Source organism: Epinephelus fuscoguttatus, linkage group LG10, assembly GCF_011397635.1.
Source record: "Epinephelus fuscoguttatus linkage group LG10, E.fuscoguttatus.final_Chr_v1".
NCBI lineage: Eukaryota > Metazoa > Chordata > Actinopteri > Perciformes > Serranidae > Epinephelus > Epinephelus fuscoguttatus.
This window is the reverse complement of record NC_064761.1, coordinates 14,806,286-14,827,585: the sequence shown is the minus strand read 5'-3', so window position 1 is coordinate 14,827,585 and position 21,300 is coordinate 14,806,286. Positions and strand designations below refer to the sequence as shown.

General features: G+C 40.8%; 2 protein-coding genes across 3 annotated transcripts in view; both read right to left on the bottom strand.

Annotated features, from left to right (window-relative positions):
• Positions 1 to 15,166, bottom strand: part of znhit6 (zinc finger HIT-type containing 6) — a 38,646-nt gene extending 23,480 nt beyond the window's left edge. Inside the window, exons 1-5 of the mRNA XM_049588752.1 lie at positions 14,948 to 15,166; positions 14,377 to 14,442; positions 9,529 to 9,635; positions 9,142 to 9,227; positions 7,347 to 7,450 (exon numbers count right to left, since the gene is read on the bottom strand). Of these exons, the coding sequence (XP_049444709.1) occupies positions 7,347 to 7,450; positions 9,142 to 9,227; positions 9,529 to 9,635; positions 14,377 to 14,442; positions 14,948 to 15,087 (503 nt within the window). The 5' untranslated portion in view covers positions 15,088 to 15,166. The remainder of the gene's footprint in view (positions 1 to 7,346; positions 7,451 to 9,141; positions 9,228 to 9,528; positions 9,636 to 14,376; positions 14,443 to 14,947) is intronic.
• A 1,555-nt stretch (positions 15,167 to 16,721) lies between these two features.
• Positions 16,722 to 21,300, bottom strand: part of LOC125895800 (collagen alpha-1(XXIV) chain) — a 115,279-nt gene continuing 110,700 nt past the window's right edge. For both annotated transcript variants that reach the window (XM_049587911.1, XM_049587910.1), the window contains exons 55-60: positions 20,779 to 20,805; positions 19,246 to 19,311; positions 18,871 to 19,039; positions 18,622 to 18,731; positions 18,253 to 18,489; positions 16,722 to 18,155 (exon numbers count right to left, since the gene is read on the bottom strand). In XM_049587911.1, coding sequence (XP_049443868.1) covers positions 18,009 to 18,155; positions 18,253 to 18,489; positions 18,622 to 18,731; positions 18,871 to 19,039; positions 19,246 to 19,311; positions 20,779 to 20,805 — 756 coding nt within the window. In that variant the 3' untranslated portion in view covers positions 16,722 to 18,008. The remainder of the gene's footprint in view (positions 18,156 to 18,252; positions 18,490 to 18,621; positions 18,732 to 18,870; positions 19,040 to 19,245; positions 19,312 to 20,778; positions 20,806 to 21,300) is intronic.

The following is a 21,300-nucleotide window of genomic DNA, read 5'->3' as shown; positions in this document are numbered from 1 at the left end:
CATTCTGATGCGAGGTTTGCCTCGGATGGCAGCCGGCATAGACTCTGCTCTGCATCAGCAGTGGTTAATCAAGCCAATGACAGCCAACAGGCTGTCTGCTAGAGTCTCAAAAACATTTGACTAAAACTGCTGCTGACTGTTTCATTTGAACTTAATTTCTGAAATGTACGAGTTGCGGTGCACGTGAGCGTGCAATGTGATGAACTGTTGTTTGCCATGAAATCTGGAGTGAAATATGGTTCTGTCTGCTTAAATCCATTTGGCCATTCATTCATCATACGCACTCTTTCATAAACCTTTCAGGCTTCTACCAACCTGTGATAAATGTCACTGCTGCATTACATAATTTTCAAAATTGCATTAATTGAGATACTAAAATTACAACTCTTTTATTGTCCCAGCATGTAGTGTGTTGTGTAAGTGCATTTCCCCTGCACGTTCATATCAGGGGAACAAGACCAAACCATTATGTCTTGGTGATGACAAATTCACTATGCTTAGCCTTAAGTAGTTTTGTTGCACTTGCATAATACAAGATTCATTATGGTCTGGTGTTCTGAAGCACTGCCAGAAGAACACGTAAACATTCCTGTTTTTACTTTCACCATCCACGCAAGTGAAGCATGGAAAATGTGCTTCAATAGCACACTGACTATCTCATTTGCCATGCTATTGTAGCTGTAATTAAATCTGATCGAGTCTGTTGGAATAATATTATTGCAAAATAAACACTTCCTGCTTTTGCTTCAGATTAAAAGCTTTCCACCAGCAAACCAGTGGGAGGTTTTCATTAAGAAGCAATTACATAAATGACTGACTTATGGCTGGAACATGCTTCTGCAGAATGTATTTAAGTGAACATGCATGTTGTGTTTCAGAGATGTTCACTTGGTTCTTTATCTTATACTTTAAACAGACTGTTATACTGTTAACATGTTTGGGTTTTTTCCATCTTGAGCCCTCTTTCTCACGATTTGTGTCAACAAATCAGTTTGCATGACACTTAGGTCCACCGCAGACACTAAGGGCTTTTCCATTGAAACTTTTGGCCATTCCTACTCAGACCATGCTGCACTGATTTGCGTTTCCATTACCACTTGAAACACACTAAGCTGTGCCGAGTCTCGCCCAAAACTGACCCTCTTCAAAGTCGGGTCAAAGCGCACTAGACCGTCTCCAAGCAGGCTGCTGTGACGTCAGATGGGCTTTGTCATCATTAAGGGATGAATGGCAGCTTCCTCTTCCTCCTATAGATCCATTTCATCATATAAGCAGTAGATGCCAAGCAACATTGTAACAGCAGCCTGAAGATCCATGATAAGTAGCTGGCTACCAACCACTGCTTGGTGGTGCAATGGTAAACTGGCTGTGGTGCCAAGTCAAGCCAAGCCAGCACATGTGTATGAAAAAGGACTAATTGTCAAGATTCAGGAGGTGAGACCTGTTACTCTGCCACTCTTTTCTACATAAACCTGCAGAGACGTTGACATTCATCAGAGAACTGTAATTATCAAGTTCAGCAACTGACTAATAACAGACATAAAATAGTCTGCATCTAGATAAAAACACTGGTTTGTGCTTTTACACTGGCAGGTCAGTGTTACATAGTGCACTGACAGAATGGTAGAAGAAGCAACAGCTACAGTTAAGTGGTTGAACTAAGAGGTGCTTGTGACAACTGCTGTCTGTAGTTTGGACAAACCCCAAACCACCAACATGTCATCAAGCTAAGCAATGTCTTTTACCATGCTGTACCTGTTGTGTGGAAAATACTTTCACCTCATCTGTATCACAAGCTCTGACCACATTCACTCAATAGTACAGGTACTACCTTGCAGCTCAAAACAAGGCAATGCATTCTTCACTGACAGGCTCAAAAGGTGGCCGCATAATTTCTAAGTGACGTGTTTGGTGTTCAATAAATGCATGCAATGAATGACGTGGCACTTGGAACCCTACATAAGGCACAGCAGATGATACAGTGTCTCCAACAGGCATATCTACTCAGTTCACTGGGTCCAAAAATCTGTTTGTGGGTGATCATGACTCTACTCCATTTCCTAAGAATTATTTTCTCTTGGAATTATCAACAAGCTGCACTTGAGTCTGAGTTCACTATTCTTCAACACCTGTCAATATCGCAGAAGGAAAAAAATTAGGTCTCCTCTAACCCAAAGAGCCGGGTTAATTGAGGCCGATTCCCAATATATGGTAGTCTGACATACATGGCGCAAATCCACTGCTTCTCGTATTACTAATTACCTCAAGTTATTATAGAAATATGTGCAGTTATTATCTACAGCAACTGCCTCTGCAATGTGTTGTCCAGTCCACTCAAGCTGTCTATGAGGAAAATGCCCTGCTATGCCAGGCTGAGGCTGTAGAAAACATAATTCCACCCTAACACAGCTACTCCCGATGTACTGCCAAATGCCAGCTATTATATACTTACCCTCCAAGAGCTGGACTGAGAGACAGCCTGCGATTTCTCGTCAGTCTCTTTTCTGTTTATGCCTTGTATCTGAAATAAGTCACCGGCAAAAGGTGGAGAGAAAGCACTTACGTGGCCATTATTTTGCATACAAACATTTAATCACAGAGACACATGCTCACAAACTTATACACATGCGTTCACACACGCATGCACACCATTGCCAGGCATAAAAGCCCTCTAGTCAGCTGCCTGCCAATAATGATCCTTCTCTGGCAGCGTGAGTGCGTAGCATGAATATGTCGCTAACCAGCTGCAGTCACACTGCTCACACATCTGCTTTTTATATTATGTACTTGGTACATTCTGAAACACATTCTCTCTCAGTCCCTCGCAATTTATTGTATACCTTTCATCCCATTCCTTGTGTCCATTTGCTGGTCTCTGAATGGGACACTGTTGTGGTTAGTTGAAAAATCTTCGCAGTGAGACATAGTGAAACTAACCAGACTAAACAGAGAAGTAAGTCTGTGCAGCTGGCCAAAGATTCCTCTGCAAACAGTGCAGCAGAAAAAGCACAAAGATTCATTTTTGTGTCTTTTGTGGGAGCAGTTGTGGGGATTTAGCACATTTCCCACGTCGTTAAACCTTTATAAAATCACAAAAACTTAATAGACATTCTGGTCTCAACCTACAAAATCTCTCTGTCGCCGTCTGACAAGTGTTGAGTTGGGAATGGGGAGAACTGGGTTGGAGGGTGTGCAGAGTGTGCTACTACAACCTGACATAATGTTGCCTCATCCTGAGATGTGACGTGCACTGCACATTTAAGTCACCGGCTGCAAAACACCAGAGTCAGACATGACAGAGTGGTAGACTTTAAGGATGGAAAAGAGGGTGGTGAAAGGGGAAAGTAACAACTTTAAACCAGCTGGAGGGGCTGACAAAGGATTCTTTTTAGTGGCAATCCTGATTGGCACCCAATGATGTCCCTGGGCATTTCAGACTCGTAAAACTTTAATATGCAGTTCAATAACCATTTTCCCCTCATCCCGCCTCTATTCTTCCACAGAGGGATTAGAGTGGCAGGGCTCGGCCTCACAAGAAATGGGAAAATGAGTGGCAGACGGTTGTCCAAAGAAGGGGAAAAGATGCCAGGCATTACAAGACCACCAGTAGAACTGAGCAAATTGGAAAAGTGCCCATGCAAAAGAATTACTTAGTACTTCAGGGTCTAGAGGAAGTAATAAGCCTCACTCACAAGTCTAAGACGTTGACCACACTGAAATAATTTCTCCCAAAATCATTAAACTACCAATGGGGGAACAGTTAAATAACAACACCAGCCTTGTTGGAGGTGTTGTATGTCATTATTTGTGTAAGTGTATTTTAAATGATGAAATAACCATTACAATGCCATTTTACCTTTTTCTACAGTTTCTTGGCCACGAGGAGTCTTTTTCTGTTGACTGCATTTATTTCTCAGTAAAGCAAAAGTCTCAAGTGACGAGGCAATGCTTACTGGAAGATCTTTCACTCTGTGTGACCGTAATCACTGACTTCGTCAACACCACCAGGTCTATCCAGCTATAACACAAGGTAACACATTTGGAGAACATTTGTAAAAACATCATGCATTTCACATTGCAATGATGAAACTAACTCCCTACAAAATTCAGAGGAGTTCAACAGCTCAGAAACAGCTGGGCACTGACCTTCTCTGTGCCAACCTTCTCTAAAAACTCATACACAACTGGTCTAGTCGTACATATGGTACAGAGAGGGCTAATATTTTACACTTATTGATTATAAGTGCTATAATATCTAAACTCAAAGAGGACAGGCCTCCTGATGATGACATAATGATGCTTACATACATATTTACTTTAAAAAGGTCCAGTGTGTAGGATTTAGGGGGATATATTAGCAGAATTTAAATCTAATAAAATACGAATGTTCATATTTACATAGCGAGCAGGTCCTTCTCCACAAAGGTCACCATGTTGCATCACCATGTTTCTGCAGTAGCCCAGAAACAAACTAAACACCGGCTCTAGATAAGACCGTTTACAATTTTGAATTGGCCACAGTCATTAGCAGCCTCTCCGTGACAAGCAGTGTGGGTAAAACTGCTTTACTCAGTGTTTTTACAAGTGTAAATCACCAGGTTTGTCTGTTTTGGAGAAGAGATCTCCGCAGATAATTTGGCTCCAAGTGAAAACCTCCAGAACATCTGGATCTTAAGTTATCAGAGATAAAATGTGAGCACACACTAGCAGGAGCTGGGCTATCAGCCCGTCTGCAACATGCCCAACAGCGTAGGAAAAACACTAATTTGTAACGTGTAACTGCTTTATTCAGTGTTTTTACTGGTTTAAATCACCTGGTCCGTTTGGTTTGAAGGGGAAGGGACCTGTGCAGAGAATTCGTCTCCCAGAAAAAACCTGAACAATGAACACTGAAGAAAAGCTAACCTGGAAAAGTTAGAGCCAAACTGCAATAGTCACCACTAGATGCCACTTAATTCCCCTAAATCTAACATACTGGACCTTTAACAGTGGGACTGGGATGACATTTAGCTTGTGGCTACATCTCTGTGTAATGTATCAGATTTCAAGTGTTGAAATAAATTAATAACGCATGTCTTCAAAAGTCTATTGATGGATGACTACAATGTGTAATATGTTATCACAGACTGCAGAATGTACCGTAAAACACATCTAGCCTATAGTTTAAGTTATTTTGATTCATCTAATCCTGCAATAGTTTAGGGGCTGCCCCTTTAAATTAGGTAATATCATACTGAAGGAGATGCACTGCAGCTGCCCCATGATGGTTTGTCTGCGGCATGGAATACAGTGCCACTGATGCTCAGCAACAAGAGAGTGTGTGTGTGTGTGTGTGTGTGTGTACTTGTTGGAAGCTGCTCATGTACTGAAACTGAACCCATCTGACAGGCTCAACAGAATGGCTACAACTTAGCAGCTGGAAACAGTCTCCTCCTGTACAAGATTGAACTGTTGTGAAATCAATAGTAAAGCTCAACTTATCTCAGACTACACTGATGTGCTTATATCAATAACACCTTAACTGCCTCAGGTAAAATATCAGTCACATGGACATGAGTAGATGTCCACCGCCTTTCACCCTCATGCACCAGACAGCCATAAGATAACCTGAAGAATGCCGCTACTAGATACTACTGCTGTTAGGGCTTAACAAGAGTGCCATCCTGTGGTAAAGCGAGACATCACTAATCAGAAGCTCATTTTGCTGCAGCCTAAGAGGGACTTCACTTCATAAGACAACTTGGTTGTCTTTAACTGTGACTGAGCGCGTCATAAACAGGCTCGAAATGTTTGAGTAAGACTTTAAATGGCACAAAATGAAAGTTGGATTACTGCTGCCTGTGTTTGTCGGACATTAGGTGTGTGTTCTGTCTTTTCTATGATACTGTGGCATATGTAGAGGATATTTAGGACAAGAACAATTATCTACATATTACATTATGGTCACAGCTTTCTCAAGACAGTAAAGGCAGAGTAACAAGAACATTTTGGTTTGTTTTACAGTTAGTAAAGATATGCATGTAACTTTTAATTGTGTCAAAGAGGAAGAGCCATAGACTGCTTTAGAACCTGACAGCTGAAATACATCTGACATGGACACGGTGTGACATGTCTGCTCCAACATGCCCACAGCAGAGCGCAACCATTATATTCAGCTGAAGCTGGTACACTGACCACCACGGGCATCGCACAACTCCTCTCTATCTATAGGCAGCTAGTCTATATTTTCATTCTCTGCGCGTGGCTCTGCAGCCATCAAACAGGTAAAACCTATAAAGAACTGTGTAAAAACTAGAACAATCTGTGATTAAAAATAAATAGCTCACTGCACCAGAGGCAATGCAAAACAGCAGAGCAACCTTCTAGGTGCTCTTAAATTTCACAGTTAAAAGAAATAAATCAAATCAATGTATCATGTTAGAACAATCTAGTTAAGTACCAGTTAATAAAGCCTATGCCTCCAAACCCTGCACAACCAGCCGCATAACCACTTGGCAAAACTGACTGTGTAGCAAGTAAAAAACCCTCCTCCACCCCACCTTAGTGACACACTGCGTTATTGTATTTTGGCTGTAAAAGAAGTGATGAGCCTGAGTCACTAAGGCCTTGTTTGGACTGTCAGCCCATATCTGTTTTTGGGATATCCAAATCAAATCTAGATTGATTTTAGACAGATAGCACAATTGCACACATGCAATTTTTGCAAACTGGACCCCAAACCACATTTGGATTTGGTTTAAAGTGATATTCCAATTGGAATGCGTCTCAGTCTGGATGCTCATAGTGAATTTAAAAGTGGCTTTTGCGACATTAACAAAGTCACTAACAGTGACAGTGTCAAATACAGAGTGACAGAAGTGCTAAGCAGACACCATGCTGCTGCTAGCATAGTGCTATGGAGGAGTTTCGATGGTGGGAAGGAGGAGTTCTGCACCATGACTTGACAGCGTGATTGTTTAGAGGGCAAAATGATGGACCTCCACTTCTCAAGTTTCCGCACAGGAAAGCCGCATCACCAGCGTAGCTACGTAGTTACTGACTCCTACAGCTTTACTAACGAAACCCTTGCAGATAGGTGTCTGTCTGGATATGATCACTTGCAAGTAACAGTGTGGACAGTCTGTCTTTAAGAGCTGATTAAGATCTAAAGAAACAGATCTAATTTGCCTGCAGTTTTAACACAGCCTAAATGACCCCTGCAATCTTGGCAAAATTGAAATAACCTGTTCCAAAAAATGTGATGCACTTGTGCTCTCTGCAACACTAGTTATGTCAAAACAGCTAAGTACATGATAAATAACAATATCCAGAATGTATTGCTTGTATTTGAGTTAGTTCACACTTACTTTGTGACGAAGACAGTGGAGTTTTCTCTGCTTTTAGTGAAGGTGATGGGGAGGAACCTCAATGTGATATTCATCTTTCTGGCACAGGCTGCCAGCCTCTTTGTCTGGGAAACAGAAGAGTAAAGTACAGTACAGTGTTAAGGCTTTAGTATTTCTGTAAAGCCCGAAAAATAGGTCAAGATTCAAAACAAAGCAACCCTTCAGACCTTAAATAAAGATCTCACAGCAGCATACTTCAGACAACTGTTTAGTGAGACAGGCTGTTACAGAATCTTCTACTCCTAGCCTTGAACAGATCTGTCAGGACCACAGACTGGCTGACATTTCAGTTCAGAGGAGAAGTCAGTGGGGGGACATCTTCTCTAAGAACAAATAGTTCTAAATACCAAACATCTGTTCTGCATCAATAAATCCATCTGTGCAACTTTAATTAACAATTAAACCAAAGATGACCCAAACCACTTCTTACTGGCCTCATCTAAAATTTGAAAGGACAAGCGTATCTTTTCTGGGGCTCATGTGGCTCCTTCAGATTGGCGACTAGTGAGAGACAGTAAAAGAGATTTACTGAAAGGTGTGGCTAAACAAGGCTACTAACAGATTACTGCACTTGCAAAGTTCTGGAGAAAGCCCAAGTCCCAAAGCTTATCATTTGCCAAGCCTTTATCTCTCACTGAGAATAAGCCTCATTATTTTTGATTGATTTGAAACCGCTGAAGCGGCCACTGCTTGGGAAAGGCCCATAAAAGAGCATGCATTCTCCAAGCTATCAAATATTGTGTTGTCATGCAGTAATAGTACAGGTGAAAGCTGGCAGGGACACAAAACCTTACATAAATGAATGTCTGTGGTTTGGAGCAACAGCAGCAAGCACTGTGTGACTACAGCTGCATATCATAGAAGTGAAGCAATAAAAGCACAAAGAGAAAAACATTTAGATGATGCTGTAAAGCTGGGTTTTTTATATTACTGTTTTTACCTTCAGATTTCAAGAGTTATTTCCATCAGATCTAATATAACAATGGACCAGTGGCATGTATATGTTTTGCTTTAAATGCAATTTAAATGATATATAAATACATTTTCTTTTTAGTGCAACTCATATCACAATCACAGTATCTGTCACAGGAATTGCAATGATGTTTTTTTTGTTTTTTTTTTGCATTATGTGCAGCCCTAAGCCCCCCATAGCAGGACAATGCACCATGTCACACCGCAAAAATTGCCCAGGAATGGCCCAAGGAACGTGACTAAAAGCTTAAGGTATCCACCTGGCCTTCAAATTCCCCAGATCCCAACCTGATCAAGCATCTCTGGGATGTGCTGGTGCCTCAGAAGTATCCCATCCACTGTGGGGCCTGCTTGGATCAGATTTGGCTCTGACCTGTCAAGGCACCTCTGTGGGTGGACCACTGTGTTTGGCACCAGGGCGCTGGTGGTGGTTTCTTGGGGTTAGTGGGGTACCAGCACACCCCACAGATGCTGGATCAAAATGGGATCTGGGAAATTTGGGGACCAGGTCCACACTTAGAGCTCTTTGTCACACTCCTCTGGCAATTCCAGAGCAGTTTTTGCAGTGTGGCATGGCGCATTATCTTGCTGGGGAGGTTTCAGCTATTGCGAAGTGCCGTTGCCATAAGGGGGGTGTACATGTCACGTGGCATCCACATGAATGCCAGGACATCAGGTTACATTTATAATTTTTTTCCAGGTCTCTCGAGAGCTGATCCTACATAGATGAATGCAGTCAACATCAGGCATATACATGAACTTCATTTGTAAATCAAGGTCGTACTTTCAAAGTGGAACGAGGAGTCCGGATGAGGCTGTCTCTGTTGGCACCATCAGCAAATCGTCCTGTGTCCTCCAGAAGCCTGTAGTCTGCAGTGCAGATAAGGGACAAATAATACACACACTTTGATAATGTTACTCATTCTCTAGATTTAACAGTGTATACGCTATTTTTCATGCTTAAAGAAGCACGTCTGCTGCCAACCATGATAAAAGTCATGTTATCTTAACTTAACAAACCACTTGCTAGCTAGTTCAGAGTTTTACTTGACAAAGATTATCATTAAAATTTAACAGTGTCTGCTATGAATGCTTTAGAATAATTATTGCTATAACTATTCTTGCTGTCATCAGTTTTTCAGTCATGAGGAGAAGTAAAGAAGATACTCACCACTGAGAAGTGTCATTTCATCAAAATGTGAGAGGGTCACAAAGGCAGTTTTATTTCTTACTCCGCTGCATCCTGAATCTTCTTTGTGTTTCTTCACACACAGCAAGCTGGAAAATACACACACAAAAAAACATTTGGTAGTTAATGCTTAGACTGTTAAAAATAATTTGGTTTGGCTGCATTTCAGCTTGTCCTGACAAATGACAGCAAAAACAAAACTGGACAAAGAGAGACAGAACACTAAATGACAAACAGCAGCACAGTCCTTACTAACTGAAACAAAAGACTAGTAAAGCAGTTGGACAAACACTGCTAGATTATCTAAAGAAGTAATCATCAGTCCAGAAAGATTTTTAATATCTGTGTGTGAGGAGAAAGACCCAGAGAAAACAAGTTGAAGGAAGAAGTATTTGCACTCCACCTTCTTTCCAACTGAAACTCTTCTGGCCTCAAAAAGTTCTTACTAGAAGCAGCTGTTCAACTGTGAGAGCAGGATCGGACAACAAATTCAATGATCGTAATGACAAATTAAAAACGGGTGTGGTACCATAACAAAATTAGACTAAATGTATTGTAGAAACAAATAAATAAGGTAAAAAAAATGAATTCAGAAAAGTATAGCTGTCACAGTAATTACACCTGTTCAACTGCCTGTTAATGCAAGCCAATCGTGGCGGCAACTCAATGCATTTAGGCATGTAGACATGGTCAAGACGACCTGCTGAAGTTCAAACCGAGCATCAGAATGGGGAGAAAAGTGATTTAAGTGACTTTGAATGTGGCATGGTTGTTGGTGCCAGACGGGCTGGTCTGAGTGTGTCAGAAACTGCTGTTCTACTGGGATTCTCACACACAACCATCTCTAGGGTTTACAGAGGATGGTCCGAAAAAGAGAAAATATTCAGTGAGCTGCAGTTCTCTGGGCGGAAATGCCTTGTTGATGCCAGAGGTCAGAGGAGAATGGCCAGACTGGTTCAAGATGATAGAAAGACAACAGAGACTCAAGTAACCACTCGTTACGACCAGAAAACAGATGAAGAAGACCATCTCTCAATGAACAACACGTCAAACCCTGAAGCAGATGGGCTACAGCAGCAGAAGACCACACTGGGTGCCACTCCTGTCAGCTAACAACAGGAAACTGTTGACAAACTTTGCCTGGTCTGATGAGTCTCGATTTCTGGTGCAACATTCAGGTGGTAGGGTCACATTTTGGCGTAAACAACATGACAGCATGGATTCATCCTGCCTTGTATCAACGGTTCAGGCTGGTGGTGGTGGTGTAATGGTGTGGAGGATATTATCTTGGCACACTTTGGGCCCCTTAGTACCAACTGAGCATGGTTTAAACGCCACAGCCTACCTGAGTATTGTTGCTGACCGTGTCCATCCCTTTATGACCACAGTGTACCCATCTTCTGATGGCTACTTCCAGCAGGATAACGCACCATGTCACAAAGCTCAAATCATCTCAAACTGGTTTCTTGAATACGACAATGAGTTCACTGTACTCCAATGGCCTCCACAGTCACCAGATCTCAATCCAATAGAGCACCCTTCGGGATGTGGTATAACAGGAGATTAGCATCATGGATGTGCAGCCGACAAATCTGCAGCAACTGCATGATGCTATCATGTCAATATGGACCACTGGACCTTTTTGAATCTATGCCACAAGGAATTAAAGCAGTTCTGAGGGCAAAAGGGGGTCCAACCCAGTACCAGCAAGGTGTCCCTTATAAAGTGGCCGGTGTGTGTTAGTGTTGGGACATAGGATGTCCAACACAATTATTAAGCTTGTAAACATACTCATATAGAGTCCTTTAGAGTAAAAGTAGAAAGGGGCACCTACACATAATGCTCAAACAAGGACATCTTCAGAGTAGCCTGTCAACATTTTACAAAATGGCAGATGTAACATGTGAACTGAAACCAACTGCTGGTGGAAGAATGTAAAACATTGTGTCCCCAGTCACTCCCCTTGTTCCCTTTTTACTTAACGATCAAAATATTTCCACCACCACTGCCCTTCTGCACTTTTGCCAAAGATGTCTTAAATCAAACACAACTGAAACTAATATGAAGAAGTGCCTATAATGGGCTCTCTCAAAAATCCCACTAACAAAACACATAAAAAACTTAGGAATCAATCCAAGCATGGAAAGACCGATTTTGCTGAGAGACAGGTATTTGGCCGGGGTCGGACAAAAGACCATATCCCTAGAAACTATGTAAAAGGAATGCTGAATGATGCCCAAAACAACAGCCAACCATGAGAGAAAGGGGAGCGACATCCCCTGGCGCCCTTTGATAAATCCTAATGACATTTTCTGGTATGACCTTCAATATGCCATTAAGTATTTGAAGGTTAAGTTGTAAATGCTTCAGCATCCACAAAATTCGAGGAACAGACCGTGGACCACTGCCACTACCTTCGGCATGCTGTTGCTGGCCATAAATCAAAAGGAAAGTTCAGTCAGTAAAAATAAAAACATGCAACACAAATATTATGTTGCTGCACGCAAAGGTGGCAGAGACTCTGTGTAACTATGTGTTACATAATCCTTTAGTGATTATTGTATTTCAAAAAGCAGAACTACTTTTTTATTAGTGATATCATACACAGATGGAATATAGCTTTTATGCTGCATGTAATAATATGATCTCATCATAGAAACAGAACAGAAGAACAAGAGGAAAATCAGATCACAAACAGAACTCATTGTATTCATGTGATCCCACTGCAATTTCATCAGTATGAACAAGTGTTTTTCTCTGATGACATGATAAAGAGTTATTAACTCTGCTGGCAATCATGCTTATAGTTGTTAAATCATCCAAGGCCATGAACAAAAGGAACTACTGCAAGTAGGGCTGCAATGATCAGTCGACTAATCGATGACTAATCAACTATTAAAATAAACTGTGACTATTTTAGTAGTCGACTAATTTGTTTGAGTCATTTTTCATATTAAAGTACTATAAAAGTACCCCAAAATACTCTTATTGCAGCTTCTTACGTTCAAATAGTGGCAACTTTACACACTCTCCCATGACGGTGAACTAAAACCCTTTGGCGTGAGTACTGAACAAGATATTAAATGACATAGTTTTTGGGTTTGGAAGAGACAGACCGACATTTTTCAATAAAATGATTAGTCGACTAATCGAAGAAATAATCGACAGATTAGTCGACGATGAAAATAATCGTTAATTGCAGCCCTAACTGCAAGTTTTAGTGTGACTATGCCACGTGAATGTGATTCATGTGTTCCTTCTGACTAAATTACAAAAGATGGCCGTCCCTCTAGCAAATCTTTACTGCCACTATTCATGGCATACTCTCCAATACAAACATGTAAAGTTTTTGAAATACTGCCACTTTTTTCCTGAACCCTTTCATCCTCATCTTACTTCACATGTTACATTAATTCAGACTCACAGGGAGATCATTTGTAAGCACAGAAAGATCATTTCAGCTAAATCAGAGCTTGTGCTTTATGTTAGGTCACGGATCAGCCAAAGTGTAATTCTGTTTCTCATGTAACCCACATTTTACAGCAACTTCTTCTGTTAGTGTACTAATGAAATGTACTGCACGCTGCTTTTTACTAAAAGAAGTAATCAAAAGCAACAGTGCACAGGCTCACGGGACACCTGGCACTGCTAATATTTAATGTTAGGGTTTCAAGTATAATATAGAAAGCATATGGGTAGCCTCAGCCATGTCACTATTTTGTCACTTTCTCTTTCCTCTGTAGTTTGATTTGTTCATCATCCACAGATATATTTAAATAGTTTTATTGCCATCATATAATTCCATATATCTTACTTGTTATACAGCTTATATATTAATGACGTTTCTTTTTTTCTGTAACTGACAAATTCTGTGAGTAGGTGTGTCACCCTGTGATACGTCAGAATAACAAACAATCGGTATATGGAAAAAAACAATGACGATAAAGTTGGATAATGACAGTAGTTAGAGAACAGGTTTTAATTTTTAAAGTATGTTATCATAACTTTAAAATTATCATTTAAAAAAACATATTTGATCACTTTTCATATTTAAAATTCTGCCTGCTATATTTCATAGTTCCTTCAGGTTTTCTTCTCTCAGAATTTCAACCTCCCTGTACAGCAACAGAGAGCTGAGATAAAAAAAATAAAACAAATAAAAGATACAAATACAATACAAAGAGCACCATATACAAATACACAAATATATGTACATCTGTGCGTGTATACTCATGCACTCACAAACACACATATATATACACATACACCAGAAAAAATAATGTAAGAAAAAAAATATATTGTACAAATATAAAAACAGAGTAAGAGAAAATTAAAAAAAAAATACTCTAAGTAAGGTAGCGCTCCCCTAGATGACTGTCACATCTAACATATGAATAGTGTCCATAAATTTGAGCAAAAGATGACATTATGGTAGTAAAACACATGTCTATAAAAATGTACACTTGGGGCAATGTCACATAACATAACAAAGTGATATAATAAGCATATTTTCTTTTTCTTTAACCTTTATTTAACCAGAACGTCTCATTAAGATTGAAGTTTCTTTTACAAGAGAGACCTGGCCAATGTAGCAGCCAATTATATTGAACTCTGTAGGGCAGCAGGTAAGTTTCGCACACCCACCCACACACACACCCACCCATACACACACACAGTCAGACAAAAAACAACAACATAATTTTAAGTCACAGAGATGTGTTTGTCTTTTCTATGCCTTTAAGTCTGTGACTGAGACCCTCTCAGCTTTGGTTAGAGAGCCACTGCTTATTTGTCAGCAAAATAACTGTATAACTTGTTCAATAAACCCACCTGCAAGAATGGCCAAGACAGGCTGGACATCTGTACTTCGCCTCCTCCGATCCACACACACCACAACTGCAGGACAGATAACATGTCAGCATGGTGCACACACACTGTGGGCTGTGTTACAGTTCAACTGAAACACCTGCGACAGGATGAGTAACAGGGACAACAGTGCTTTAAACAACCCACTGACTGAAATGCAACTTCCCAGGAAGACATTAAACCCTCTACACTTAAACACTGACCAAATTAAGGGCGGTATAAGTCAAAGAAACACGAAATAAGGGAATAAAGACAGGAAGAGATAAAGACTGACGACAGTTAAAGAGTTTTGGGGGCGGTGTCGTCTGATGTAGCAAACTGACGTTGAAGCTAACGTTAGCTAAAGTTAGCTAACGAGCACATAACGGTACGTGAGGCTTTTTTAAATATGCCGTTAGTTATATAAATGTATCTTCATATCTTCCACAAAAGTCAAAACGGGGTTCTAGCGAAACATTAAAGCAAACATGTTAGCAGTTTACATGTGAGCTAACTTGAGATAGCAGTTTGACTTCCTGTCTGTTAAAACACTCACTTGGAGAGAGAAATCTTCCTTTTGGTCGCTTTCAGCTCTTCTTCCGGGCCGCTGCTCTCCACTTGGCTCTCTGCAGTCGACATTATGTCTGTTGTTGGCACAATTACAGAGCACATGACAGGAGAAAGGCAGCCGCACATTGAATACTACCCGGCGGCATCAAAACAAACCGTCTTCCGCCGGTGGCCGCGTGCAGCACGTGGAGATGAGTTCCGGCTTGAAACCAGCTCATTGGCGCCTCACAGTGTTGGTGTATGGGAACTGCAGCGTCCTCCAGCCACAGTGAACACAGTGACGGCTCAGATGACGTAGAGAATGCAGAGCTTTTGTTTTCCTCACAGTGAATAAATGGTCTTGTAGGACAGTTAATTAAGTTCTCACTTAGCTGTAAGTTTAGACAGTCTGTGATCCACATAAGACTTGAGGTGTTTATTTGCAAGTCTGTTCCTCCTCACCACTGTTTAAGTGCTTATTCAGGATGGGTTTACTGAGGAGGGAATAATAGCAGACTGACATCAGTATTTCTTGAAGGTGTGTACATGTGATAGTGAGAGTATGTCCACACACCATGTTTATTAACACTCTGAGGTACAGTTGAAATCAAAATATGTCACAGTTTAGATTAGGGGTGTCAAACATACGGCCTGTAGGCCAGAACTGGCCCGCCAAATGCTCCAATGCGGCCCACTAGATGACTAAAAGGTGCCAGGTTTTAGGAGCGAGGTAAACAATGTGTTGCTTACTTCATGTAAAAGTCTGCTAGAGGCTGAGCAGGGTACAGTTCAAATACTCACTGTGACCATGTTTGAAGATGTTGAACATTATGCAACATTTTGTCAATCAGCAGCTTCAGCTGATAAGAATCTGTATCAGGAAATGTATGGATGTATTGACAGTGAGAAGTAGACTGACTGAATGTGGAAAAACCAAGACACACTGTTGAAATTGCACTTATTTTTCTTAAGACATCTCAAGCTGTTCATCTGTTTTGTAAAAGGATGAATGTCTACAGATTGTACTTGTAACTCTTTACACAAAAAAGGGAAAATATTGGAGCTACTTACGGGTTATTGTGCGATGGTTTTATTGGTCTGGCCCATGTATGATCAAATTGGGCTGTATGTAGCCCATGAACTAAAATGAGTTTGACTCTGGTTTAAATGGTAACCCCCTGCTAGAGAGATTAAAACACGAGTAGTATCCAGCTTTGTCTATGATACTCATATTTCACCTCACTGTGGATTTTTCAGAGTATTAAGGTAAGATGAACTCATCCTCCATTTGGAGCACGTGGCTGAAATGAAGCCAGAATGCTTATCTGGAATACAGTCTTCATTGTTACTTTTAAATATATGAATTTCTCTCTTCTCTCTTATTATAAACCTTCATTTGACAAATATAGTATTAATTAGTAGCAACACCTTTTTTTCCCCAAGAACACCTTTATCATGCTCTTTCACATTCTCACCTGGAGGCTGCCCTGAACAACCAGTGTTAGCTGTTGTCTAAGCAGCTCTCTCTAAGTGTTAATGAGGGGAGCACTGTTTAATCTATCCACTGAAGATTTATCCTGCCCAGTTCCTGGTATCAAGGTTTCTATAACCTTTAGTCCACTGCTAATCTAAAATAGATGTGTTAATAGGAAACAGCAGCCTGTGCGTAGGCCGCTACCCCTGACACTGGAGAGTCATTTGATCCCAACGTATTGTGTGACTTTGACCGTGTATGACCATTTCAAAAAAGTACAAAACCATTTGTGGATAAAATGCTCCATTTATTTGTTTGTCAACATATTTATTATTTACACATTTGCATCCACCTTTATCCTGCCTGACTTTATATAATTACACTTTGTTCAAAGTAACATAACTTAAGAATATAATGACTGTGTTGTCTGTGTATTCTGACTCTGGCCTATTGTAGCTGCCAGTTCACCTAACCACCACTGAATGAACTAAACTAATAGTATGATAAACATACAGTCACAGGTGTGAACACACAAACGCATCTCTTAAACATAAATACTTCTTTAAACTGAGCTGTGGTTGACCAAATAGTTCTCTGAGAGTATAACTTACTGTGGTACAGTAATGTGAACAAAAAAACAAACAAAAAGGATATAAATAAACATACAGTATGCTGTCAATATATACACAGGCAATGTAAAAACTCACTGATGACTCATTCTTTGTTGCAGCACCAATGATAGGTTTCCCCTGAAGAACCTACCACATAGAAGGAAAAGCTACAAAAATATGTAGTGTATCAAAAATGGTTCATAAATTAGAAATGACCAAATCAACATAAGTACTTAGACAACATAACAAATCTTGATGTAACCGGTACATACAACACAAAGGCAAAAAAAAAGACTAACTTGACATTAGCAACTATTCTAGAAAGCAAATGAGCAGGTAGAGGTAGAGCACCATCTGTCAAGATGTACAGGTCCAACTGGGCAGGACCGAAGACAAAAATATCATGAAAACAATGTAAAATATAGCCTTTGATCGGAAAATGAAATATTTAAAGCAGTCACACATTATCCACATGCTATTGCACTCATTAAAACCTTTAGTTAGACAGTGCTCCGATGTAGAGGCCTGGCACGCTCCTTCGGGTTAGGCCTCTGTTTAGGATGGTCTGGGTGTATTTCGGGGTGAGAGGGGAGTGTGAGTTTTGGGTTTGGATAGGCTGCTGCTTAGTAAGACCCCACCCTGTGATCAGGGAGTGATGGGGTCCATACACAGCCAACCTAAGCACCGTTTGACTAATAATTATCAACAAAACATACTTTATACAATTATTGATAAATATTGGTATACACTGTTCTCCTCTGGCCTTCTTGGCCTGGGTGTTCCACAGAGATTGAGTTCTTCCATGCAGGTCTGCCTTCGACTGGACATGGGGCAGTTGTTGTTCTGATACGTCCCATTAACGGCTTCAGACAAATACAACAAACTCACACGGACACTCGCTCTTTGGTAGGCAGCCATTTTTTTGTAACAGCCTTGCATTTTAGTAGTTCATGTAAATCAGTTACAGGACGGTGATGTTGGTGTCAGAGGAAGCAGACTGGACTGATTTCTATATGACGCTGACTATTGGGCTGCGATGCGGGGAACTCTTGTATGTCTACAATAGGTAGCTGACGACTGTCCTGAGTATGGAAGAAGAAATGTGACTGGTGCCAGCTGCCATCTTGGATCTGGAGGAGAGAAAAAGAGAAACATAATTCCAGTGATTCATATATCACATTGAAAAGTTCAGATTGATTCGAATGTGCTCTCTGTCCTGCTCCTTACCTTGCACTCGTCTTGTAACACATGTGGTTCAAGTAGTGTGTCTTTCTCAAACATCTGTTTGTTCCAGCCACGAAAACGAAGTGTGGTGTTCTCTTGCGGTGGGGATGCAGTCGAGCTGAAGCTGTCTGTGGTGCCGTAGGGAGGATTATTTAGACAGTGGAGAGTGATGCTGTGGCTGGCCTCAGTACTCAGTAAATGGAGAAACTTCATTTGGACTTTCCCTACGCCAAATACCATCTGTGACAAAGAGCAGGATAAGAATATCACCGGTCTGCTATCATAACCACAACAGGATACATACATACAATACAATGCAAGTGTTTTAAAAAGCTACAACAAAACCTCCAAAGGACAATACTTCAGTGTTACCTTATTAGAGGCCACTGGATGTAAACAGGTCTGCCCTCCTGCAGTAAAGTTGCAGAAAACCTTGAAGGCATCAGAAGTGCAGCCCAAGTTTGGATCAATCCAGAACCAACCTGAGAGTCCCCAGTTCAAAGGAAGGACGGGGAGTTAGTGAGACAGGGAGAGCAAGACAAGTATTCACTAAAAGGTAGATACAAACATCTAAAACCCTGCCAACCCATTCTTTCAGTATCAGGTGGATGAGACTCTCACCATCCCTGAGCTTGCGATGACAGTCAAGCAGATCTTTACAGACACGAGCCGGGTTCTCCCTCGTGCCCAAAGGCTTTTTGATGCTCTCAATGACGCTGCTTAGGTAACGAAGAGTCTTGAGTATCTCCGTATTCTGGTCTGGCAAGCTCATCTCTGTGTTCTGGAAACTCTGGTTAAAAATGACAAAAACAAAGCTGTCAGACCCCAAGATTATACATTTTATGCCTTCATTCTAGTTACAATATGGACAAAAAGTGCAAAACAGAAATTGTAAAGAACGAATTCATTAGTCTGTCCATCTGAAAACCTATCTCCTATCCATGCAATAATCCACACATCCACCCTGTCCACTGAGTGAGTGTATTAGTTCCTTACCTCTGTCCTGAGGGGACTGTTAGAGTCAGATAAACCGTAGACTGCTGAGTCATCATATATCTGCCTCTGTGGATTCAAAATCAACATATTTATCAGTTTAATGAAAACATAACAGATTTGCCCCCGATTATTATTTAACTGAGAGATTTTAATCCGTAGGCTTTTTCACTGGTTATAGAAAACATGGCTGTTTCAATACACTTTTGGTTTATAGAGAAAACTTTAATAGAAAAAGAATACTCTTTAATAACAGAGACAAGCAGTGAATTAAGGCTTGCATCAATAAACCTGGACATTCCTGACTTCAGTAGGGGCAAGAATAACACATTCCACTCAACATAAACACTAAAGTTATCACATAATGTGTGTCAACACAAAAAGGCATCTGATATAGTTGTTTTCCTTGGTTCTTAGAAATGTTTGAGCAGGAAAAGGTCAGTCAGATAGCAGAAAGCTACACTTGATCCACAAGTTATGACGGATACAAGATGTGAGGAGGGTTTCCATAACAGTGCCAGAACAGGCTGATCATGGATCTACTCCACCAATGCTACTGAAAGAAGATGTTCTTCTTGCACGTCTTATCACTGACATGGATGATTTGTTGGCTTGTCTATAGTTTAGCAAATGCGCAAAATAAAAAATGCTTCTCCTGGCTCTACCACATCCTGGCTTTGCTCTGCTGTTTTTTCTCTATTTCTGGAAAAAGTCTATTGAAGCTTTGACATTCACAAAGCTTTGGTTTCAGGAACAAAGACAGGGTTACTTTCCAGCCAGACTGAAATTAAGAACAACAGGATGAGGATACAGGGTTTAGTCAAATATATAAATAATGCCAAGGTCATTTTGGGACTCATAATATTCACTCCTGGTTTCAACCATGGTTTCTGTTCCTGTAATTCATTCATTGCTGTAGCCGCTTATCCTGTTGAGGGTCGTGAGGGGCTGACAACCCAGCTGACATTGGGCGAGAGGCAGGGTACACCCTGGACGGGTCACCAGACTTTCGCAGGGCTGACACATAGAGACAGACAACCATTCACACTCACATTCACACCTACGGTCAATTTAGAGTCACCAATTAATCTGCATGTCTTTGGACTGTGGGAGGAAGCGAGAGAAAACCCACGCTGACACTGGGAGAACATGCAAACTCTGCACAGAAGGACTCCCCCACCCTGGGTTCGAAGTCCCCACAAACCCTCGATTGGGGGTTTGAACCGGGAACCGTCTTGCTGTGAGGCGACAATGCTAACGAATACATCACCGTGCTGCCTGCTCCTGTAATGTTTATTTAAAAATAAATAAAACAAAAAGTATATTGATGTGTTTGTCATTGAAAATCTACAATAAAATCTGAATGAACAAAAGTAAAATATATATTTTTTAAAATCAATGACCCAAGAGTTGGACAATTGTCCCTGAACGTTTATGGCCCAAACCTTATGTCTTTTACATGAAACTCAACACAGGACTCATTCAACAGTAGCTGATTCTGTCTACCTGTCTATTTTATTGATGGAAAGCACTTACTGTTGGACCTGGAGCACCAGGGGGTCCCTAAAGGCGGAAGAGAGAAGAAGACAAAATGAGTAACAGTGAAAAATGAGCCCACTGCGGCTGGTGTCAGTTCACTTTCTAGCAATCCATGTCTGATACATTATAGATCGATGTTTAAGTGGGCAAACAGTAGGGCTGGGTATAGGTACTCCATACCTTTAAGGTATCGACTGAAATGGGCAAGTACCAAGTAGTATTGAAACTTCTCCAGTCAAAAGATACCTGCATTTGATAATTTCATACCCAGAAATAAAAAGAAAAAAACTTGACTTTTTGTATGATACTGCTGGCAGCCAATCACCACAAGCATTGCTTGTTTTAATAAGATGTGCAATTGGCCTATGACTTCAGCAGCTACAACTCTTACAGTCTGCGGTGCAGTGAAGGTGAGCAGGGTGTATTTGATGGATTAAGCAGTTTAGCGTCAAACAACAAAACGTTACACTACACACCTGTGCCGTCTGGTGGCAATTTACATAAGTGACTGCTTCCATT